General features: G+C 41.4%; 1 protein-coding gene across 1 annotated transcript in view; it reads left to right on the top strand.

The window, feature by feature from the left end:
• Positions 1 to 7,734, top strand: part of swap70b (switching B cell complex subunit SWAP70b) — a 29,384-nt gene extending 21,650 nt beyond the window's left edge. The window contains exons 8-12 of the mRNA XM_042301273.1: positions 2,525 to 2,632; positions 3,489 to 3,655; positions 4,134 to 4,332; positions 4,469 to 4,565; positions 4,782 to 7,734. Coding sequence (XP_042157207.1) covers positions 2,525 to 2,632; positions 3,489 to 3,655; positions 4,134 to 4,332; positions 4,469 to 4,565; positions 4,782 to 4,900 — 690 coding nt within the window. The 3' untranslated portion in view covers positions 4,901 to 7,734. The remainder of the gene's footprint in view (positions 1 to 2,524; positions 2,633 to 3,488; positions 3,656 to 4,133; positions 4,333 to 4,468; positions 4,566 to 4,781) is intronic.
• Positions 7,735 to 9,344: the final 1,610 nt, after the last annotated feature.

Raw genomic sequence — 9,344 nt, 5'->3', positions numbered from 1 at the left:
TTGAAGATGCCACTGTTGTGGATAGCAGCTGTTTTACAGGGTCCTGAACAATTCTGCAGCTGTTTTACAGGGTCCTGAACAATTCTGCTGCTGTTTTACAGGGTCCTGAACAATTCTGCAGCTGTTTTACAGGGTCCTGAACAATTCTGCTGCTGTTTTACAGGGTCCTGAACAATTCTGCTGCTGTTTTACAGGGTCCTGAACAATTCTGCTGCTGTTTTACAGGGTCTGTTTTACAGGGTCCTGAACAATTCTGCTGCTGTTTTACAGGGTCCTGAACAATTCTTTACAGGGTCTGCTGTTTTTTACAGGGTCCTGAACAATTCTGCTGCTGTTTTACAGGGTCCTGAACAATTCTGCTGCTGTTTTACAGGGTCCTGAACAATTCTGCTGCTGTTTTACAGGGTCCTGAACAATTCTGCTGCTGTTTCTTCTGTTGATTTCAACTTATTTTGTACGTCATGTCTCCGCCATTCATTTCCTACGACCGAAAACGGCTTCTGGAGGTCAGAACAGCGATCACTAATCTTGATTTCTACTTCAACAGGTCGGCAGCTCGAGACATTCGGCTTACTCCGGATTCAATTAACAACCAAGTTTGATTTAAAATAACGTAGTTGTTGGAAGGGACGATGCAGTTCAAACAATTTTAAAAAGTGTCCTGCCTGCCATTGTGTTGGTGAACAGCTGAGGGATGGCGTTGTAGAAATGAACCACTCTCAAATGCATAGACCGAGCTATGGATGCAAGGACAGCACTTCCATGAGATCAAAATGAACGCTTGAACCATGTTTTGAGGCTACACAGTGTTGGTTTACATGTTCATTGTTTACAAACCAGGTTGTGTTTTGGGTACCTGATTGGGTATGACAGTTGAACTAAGCGCATGAGGCATTTTATAAGTTAAGTGCCATCAGAAAGTATTCATACCCCTTGACTTATTGCACATTTTGTTGTTGCAGCCTGAATTAAAAATGGCTTCAATAGATGTTTTCTCTCACCCCATCTACACACAACACCTCATGACAAAGTGATGGGAATGTTTGCAAATTTATTTGAAAATGAAATGGAGAAATATCTCATTTACATAAAGGTTTAGACACACCTACTCAATCCAGGGATTTTCTAAAAATAAAATGTACTATTTTCTACATTGTAGAATAATAGTGAAGACATCAAAACTATGAAATAACACATGGAATTATGTAGTAACCAAAAAAGTGTTAAACAAATCAATCTATTTTATATTTGAGATTCTTCAAAGTAGCCACCCTTTGACTTGATGACAGCTTTGCACACTCTTGGCATTCTCTCAACCAGCTTCATGAGGAATGCTTTTCCAACAGTCTTGAAGGAGTTCCCACATATGGCTGTTTTTCCTTCACTCTGCAGTCCAACTCATCCCAAACATCTCAATTGGGTTGAGGTCGGGTGATTTGTGGAGGCCAGGTCATGCAGCACTCATCACTCTCCTTCTTGGTCAAATAGCCCTTACACAGCATAGAGGTGTGTTGGGTCATTGTCCTGCTGAAAAGCAAATGATAGTCCCACTAAACCCAAACCAGATGGGATGGCGTATTGCTGCAGAATGCTGTGGTAGCCATGCTGGTTAAGTGTGCCTTGAATTCTAAATAAATCCCAGACAGTGTCACCAGTGGGAATCACACATGCGGAGATCATCCATTCACCTACTCTGCGTCTCACAAAGACACGGCGCTTGGAACCAAAAGTCTCAAATTTGGACTCATCAGACCAAAGGACAGATTTCCACCGGTCTAATGTCCATTGCTCATGTTTCTTGGCCCAAGCAAGTCTCTTCTTCTTATTGGTGTCCTTAAGTAATGGTTTCTTTGCAGCAATTTGACCATGAATGCCTGATTCATGCAGTCTCCACTGAACAGTTGATGTTGACGTGTCTGTTACTTAAATTATGTGAAGCATTTATTTGGTCTGCAATCTGAGGCTGGTAACTCTGATTAACTTATCCTCTGCAGCAGACGTAACTCTGGGTCTTCCTTTCCTGTGGCGGTCCTCATGAGGGCCAGTTTCATCATAGCGCTTGATGGTTTTTGTAACTGCATTTGTAGAAACATGAAAAGTTCTTGACATTTTCCGGATTGACTGACCTTCATGTCTTATGATGAATAAGATGGACTGTCGTTTCTCTTATTTGAGCTGTTCTTGCCGTAACCCTATTTGGTAAATATTATCTTCTGAATACCACCCCAACCTGTCACAACACAACTGATTGGCTCAAACGCATTAAAAAGGAAAGAAATTCTACAAATGAACTTTTAAGAAGGCACACCTGTTAATTGAAATGCATTCCAGGTGACTACCTCATGAAGCTGGTTGAGAGTGCCAAGCGTGTGCAAAGCTGTCGTCAAGGCAAAGGGTGGCTACTATATGCTATGTTTTACATATTGAAACCATTAAAAAAATGTTTTACCTTTATTTAACTAGAACAAATTCAGGTGTATCTGTCGTCAATTATGTAATGACTGTTCCCTCCGCTATTGGTCAGAAACTGGAGGAGGCGGCGGCCAACGCGGCAGAGGAAGAGAGGAGACTCTTGCAGACGCAGACTGAACAACAGGATCGCTACAGGGTGGACCTTGAGAGGGAGAAAATGGTACCTACCTACACACAATTTAGTGACCAAAAGAGATTGTTTAGACTGTAAGCTACACCAACAGCTGACTACTAACCCCTATGTGGCCAGCTAATTAATTGACGTCAAGAAATTGGGCCGCACCCCTTTAGTTGGCTACTATTTCATTACGCTGGCTTTTCAGCGACCCACTGCACCCTGTGAGACTTCAAGGGGTAGGTACAAGTTGTCCCTAACCAGTGATACAGCTTTATCAGCTGATTCTCTTCATTTATTCAGTCAATTCCTGGGTCCATGAAAAAGGATTTAAACTTTCTAGTTATTTTATCCCCCTGTTTAAGCTCTTAAGCTCATAACCTTTGACATTTAGTCCAAACATCCTACTGGCAGACTTTATAAATTACATTTGTTTATAGGACCATCTATCAATGAGGTTTTCCATTTATTTTATTCTCTCAAGCCTATGTCTGCTCTGGTACTGGATGTACCCACAAGGGTTGCATCCTTTTTCTTTCTTCCTGTTATTAAAAAGAAGAAGAAAATGAACGTCATTTTTACAGATTGGCATTCGCAATGGCAAGTGTTTCCAATCATTAACTGTCATAGCCTGAATGGTAGGGCTGAATGATAGGACGTTAGTGGGCTTAAGATAGAAAAGGAAGCGAGTGGTACACAATGGGTTAAATGAGTGATTTTTTTAAAGGGATAGTTCACCCAAAGTAGAGTTTAATACATTTTCAGTAAGTTAAATGAGTGCTACAGCCTACTAAGCGCTGACTCCTAGTGAATGGGTCGTCCGGTCCAAGAGCACCACTAGATTTAGTCTTGGATACCTGTAGTGCTCTTTTTATACAATTGTCTTCTCGCCGGTCCTCAGGTGCGACAGGAGATGGAGGAGCAGGTGGCTCAGAAGTCCACTGAGCTGGAGCAGTACCTGCAGCGCGTCCGCGAGCTGGAGGACATGTACCACCGCCTGGAGGACGCCCTGGAGGAGGAGAGAAGCGCCAGGCAGGACGAGGAGATGGTTCGCAGGCTCCAGGCCCGGTCAGTGCTCCACACACAGAAAAGCAGGCATATACGCATGCACTCTTGAGATGAATGTACGGTGATGGACTTCATTGTCTCTCTGGCTGAGTCACTGTAATTGTCTGACAAGTGGAGTTTGTCAGTGAGGAAGAGGGAAACGTGTGCACACACACACACACACACACACAAAGCCCCCATCAATGGATTCACGTGGGGGCTACATACACGCGGGCAACAGTCCCTCCAGTACAGAAACACTTCCTTCCTTCCTTCCTCTCTGCTGACACTTGTGCTTCTCTGGGCTCCAGCAATTTCTCACATTGTGTTCTGAGTAGGGAATTTGTGCGCGTGTATACACTACGGGTGGATTTAAGTTTGCAGCGTAATTGTGTTTTTGATCAACGCATCTCTTTTTTTCTTTTTTTTTCTTCCCCTGTTTTGAATGTGACACGCACTATCTGTTCCCTGGACTTTTCTGTCCGCGTCCTCTCTCCAGGTTACTGGAGGAGGAGGCGACCAAGAGGGCTGAGCTGGAGCAGATCCACCTCCACCAGCAGAGGGCCATCTCTGAGACGGAGGCGGAGAAGCAGGAGCTGGAGAAGGAGGGAACGGCCAAGGAGAATGCCCTGCAGGCCGCCATGCTGCAGCTGGAGCAGCTAGAGAGTGAGAGGCAGGGGGCACTGGAGCAATACCAGGTGAGGCATGCATTAGGGGTCGGTTTCTACAGGTGAGCCGTGGGTTGTCCTGTTTCAGTATTAAAAACCAACTTCCACTTAATTTGAAAATGGGATGACTTACTGACTGAGATCGTCTCTTCTTTGTTTGTCACAGGACGTAATGCAGAAACTGGAGGACGCAGCGAACAACACCAGGACCTGGAAACATAAAGTGGCCCACCATGAGGGATTGGTCCGCCTCATTCAACCAGGTAACACAACACTATATTTCTGCACACTTTCCCTCTCTCCTCCTTTTTTATCAATACTCTCTTCATTTAGTTATCTTCCCTCTCTGTCTGTTCTGGTATTTTGCTTTCTCACCGTCTGTGGCCTGGGCACATCTCAATAATCTAAAGTGGCTTCCTCATTTCCTTTCCTTTGTCTGCAGTGATGGCGAAAGACCTTCATGATTTTTGTTTTCTCAGGTTCAAAGGGGCCTCAGAAGATCACTAACTGGGGCCCAGCAGCCTTCACTGATGCAGAATTAAGCCTGAGGAAGAAAGATTGGCAGGAGAGGAAGAACCGACCCGCCCAGACCCAGTAGAGCCCCCATTCAACACACTCATGGTTGCTGAATCATTGATGGAACATTGATGCAACTTTGCCCTCAGTGTGCAATGTTGCGTCTTCAGCATTCATTAACTCAAAAGGGAACAGGGAAGGCAGGCTCACTTTTACAGATACCAGGGTTGTGTTCATTAGGCACCAAACTGAAACAGAGAAGGCCTACCTAGGCTTTTTGTCCAATAGGAAAGGCACATTTTATTTTCCCGTTGCAAATCGATTTGAAACGTTTTCTGTTTCGTGCCCTAATGAACTCGACCCAGGTGCTGCACAGATCTTGATACTACCTGCATCGCCTGAGAGTAAAATGAACAGCCAGATTCAAATTGCTTTCATATGATGGACTGAAGGAGCTGCGCACTTGACACGAGTAATTCAATGTCTGAGGAAGGTGGAGTGTGGTCCGAAACGTTAGATTCCTTTTATCAAAACGTTTTTGACCATGTTTTGATGATAGGGATTTCATAATTGTTTGTGTCTTTTGTAAATGTAAAACTACAGCTTGCATAATTTTTATCAGTTTGTGGGTTACCGTTTTTGGTTCCATTGCCAAAGTGATGGCACTTAATAACCCATGAAGTAGTATGAACAAAACTCCATGTTAACATCATCAAATTTCATTACTTATGAAAATAATAATCAAATAACTAGCCATCATAGTGTACTACTCCCATTTTATTAAATGTACGTTTTCCGTACACATACTGTGAGAAATGGGACATTTGCCGTGTTACACTTGAAACATTGCTGCTACACTGTAATGAAAAACTGTACAGTAATCGGAGGTATTATCAACATTCAAATAAACGATTTACAGCAACATACTGTACATTATGGCGCATTTTGGGAAAATGTTATGGGCTAGGAAAGAATTGCTGTATTTCAAATGTTACTGTAATTTCAGCACATAGAATACAGTACCCTACCATATCTTTGGCACACCAAAACCCCTTTATTTTTTTATTTTTTAAAAAACCTTTAACTAGGCAAGTCAGTTAAGAACAAATTCTTATTTACCATGACGGCCTACCCCGGCCAAGCCTGACCCGGACGACGCTGGGCCAATTGTGCGCCGCCCTATGGGACTCCCAATCACGACCGGTTGTGATACAGCCCGGAATTGAACCAGGGTCTGTAGTGACACCTCTAGCACTGACATTCAGTGCCTTAGCCCACTGCGCCACTCGGCAGCCCTCGGCCACTAGTGGATGCATGGTATCGTTGTTTCTGGCTCATTCAAATATTTTGAGGAATGCCTTGTAAAGGCTGTATTTGTTGCACCTGGTGAGTAAGAGTGCCCTATCACTTTAACTCCTATGTGGTTATAGTTCCCCATCAATAGAACTCCCCATGTTGTAGTCCTAAAAACTGAAAATGATTTACTGCCATCTCTATGGGGGAAATTAATGGGGTTTTGGGATAAGGTCTGACGTTAACACAGGCTTCGGAGATCTTATGTTTTAATCTATGAGATATCAGTCAGGTACCATAACCTATGTGTTTTCATGCTTGTTTTGATTACAGAAATGCTTCAAAATTCACAGCGATGTTTCCCAATGAAGAATATCTCATAGAACAAAACGTGTAAGGTCGTAAACCTGTGTTTTGAAAATAAAAGAGAGCCGCACACTCTAAAAGCTCAGATGCAAAAATGTAATACCAACGTTTCGACAGCCAAGCTGTCTTCAACCTGTGTTTACCACAGACTTTATTTTCAGCGTTTATCCAAAACCCCTACAAAAACCTGATTTCATTTCCCGAAAGACTTTGGCCAATGAGCCATGGCGGAGTTGGCGCCTACTAAAAGACACCATTACTATTGCTCTCTATTTAAATTCTATAGGGGACAGATTGGAGTGGCACAAAAATGGTTAAGCGTTGTATCTTCTTGTGCTTTTGGTCTGTTTTGCCCTGTAGTTCCGGCCAGTTTAAAAGCCTTTGTTGGCCCCTAGAAGTATGCGTGATAGAAGACACCCAAATATTCATTAATATGCTGTAATGTGTAAACTTCACCTAGCAACCACCCGCTTGCACCAATCCTTTGTAAATACCATTAAGTAAATACAAACCCCTCCCTTCAATCATCCATTCATTCCGATTACAGTAGCGTTGAATTTATTTTATTTTATAATAGTACATTTTAAGGTATTGTACTCTGTCATTACACAGTACTTGATACCGTATTTATATTACTGTAGGTGTACTGGAAAATGAAATGCAGAATTTCTTTACCTGTTACTGAGCTGCCTGTAATTGTCAAATTCACAGTAACCCCTTTACAGTGTAGCAAATTACAGGGCTTTGTAGCACGGTGCCAGAACCACGCTCATGGTGGGGGATGGAGTTGTATACTGACAATTTCACAAATGACAACTTTTTTGTGTTTTGTAGTCGTTAATGTGTTTAAATAGCTGAAGACCGGTGTCATGTTTTATTACAGGGTTCAGTCTTAAACAATAATTGTATGCAGTTGTTGCAAGGATGCACACGTAAGTAGAGAACTGATTGTTGATATGTCATGTAATAATATTCACAATAGACACAAGACCCCAGTCTCTAATTGATATGGTGCTGCCATTGAAACAAGAGGAATGGTATGGTACTTTCAAATGATGTACTCCAGGGGGCACTATAGTTTTAGAAAACGCAGGTTATCCTTCATTTGGTCATCTCCTAAACATACTTTACTTATGATAATACAACATGTTATGCTGTTAACAGTGTGTGTTTGGGGTCCCTATTTCCATTACTTCACTGCATAAACCCTCCACTTTCTAAAATAAAATATAATCTACAGTGACATGTAAACCAAGATTATCTGCATTGTTTTGTATTTGTCTGCCTAACAACTTTAACTTTCGTTCATATTGAAATAAAGTTTTTATAGCTTTTTTGCCAAATCCAGTGGTGAAAAGTACTTAAGTAAAAATACTTTAAAGTACTAAAGTATTTTTTTGTGTACATCTGTACTTTACTTATTATATTTTTGACAACTTGTACTTTTACTTATCTACATTCCTAAAGAAAATAATGTTATTTTTACCCAAAAGTACTCGTTACATTTTGAGTGCTTAGCAGGACAGGAAAATGGTTTAATTCACGCACTTATCAAGAGAACAAACCTGATCATGCCAACTGTTTTTGATCTGACGACTCACTTAACACACATGGTTCCTTTATAATTAATGTCGGAGTGTCCTCTGGCTTGCTTAATATAAGGAATTTAAATTCATTTATACTTTTGCCTTTGATACTTAAGTATAGTTTAACAATGACATTTACTTTCGGTACTTAAGTATATTTTAAACCAAATACTTTTAGACTTTTACTCAAGTAGTATTTTCCTGGGTGATTTCACTTTTACTCGGGTCATTTTCTATTAAGGAGCCTTTACTTTTACTCAAATATGACAATTGGGTACTTTTTCCACCACAAGCCAAATCTCTGAACTAGAAGTTGATCTTTTCTAGTCCGTAGCTAGGTTTCCATCCAATTGGCAACATATTTTCATGGCAATATCAACAAGTCCGAATTAAAAACAATATTCGCTTTGTCCCACCAGCGACATGTTTATCAAATTGACCTGTTGTGGATAAAATGCTGTGCCGTTGTGATGTAGTGCACGTAATAATACATTTTGCGGTTAAATTCCCATGTGCTAAATTTAAAGAAAATGCAAGTTAAATGGGTTTCCATCACATTTTAAACTCTACTGATGATGTGTTATACAGCGAGAGTTCCCACCCTAGTATTGGCACATGCGATCTAGCCAACAGATCGCAGATATGACCTGAGATTATTATGGACAAAAGAGCGGCAGCCAAGCATCGATAAAGTCACCAGAATAAGACCCTCGATATTTATTTGGAAAGGTGCATCAAGCTCATCCCTTTGAACTTTCACCACTCTGAGATTCATCGTCATTTATTTCATCTGTAGCCTAATAAACTGCACGCTTTCCCCACGAGCCATGGTGAGAGGACCACACGTGATTGCGTGACTAGAACTTTACTTCGATATGATGGTTCTCAGTGGTGGAAAAAGTACCCAATTGTCACATTCGAGTAAAAGTAAAGACACCTTAATTAACAGAAAACGAAACTCCCAGGTATTGCAAATACCTGCAAATGTAAAAACGAAGGAATTTCAGGTATTTGCTGTGAAGGGGTACTCCAAGTTAAGGAGCCTTAAGTGTCTCTGGACATGCTGTTTGTTTTGAGTTTATAATACTCAACTAAAGGGACTACGCCATAGTGTCCTTAGAGACAATGAACCTCTCAGGCATTGTTGGTTTAGTAAAAGTTGAGTGACCTTAACCAAGCATCTGGCGAGACACACAGTTTATCAGAGTATCTGTACATCATTAGTCTCGAAGGTAGGTTTAGGTTAAAAGGTCTGCAGAGAATTTTTGTTCAGGTCAATGA

Source organism: Oncorhynchus tshawytscha, linkage group LG19 (genome assembly GCF_018296145.1).
Source record: "Oncorhynchus tshawytscha isolate Ot180627B linkage group LG19, Otsh_v2.0, whole genome shotgun sequence".
Taxonomy (NCBI): Eukaryota; Metazoa; Chordata; class Actinopteri; order Salmoniformes; family Salmonidae; genus Oncorhynchus; species Oncorhynchus tshawytscha.
Note: the sequence above shows the minus strand (reverse complement) of the source record. Positions and strands in the feature narration are given on the sequence as shown.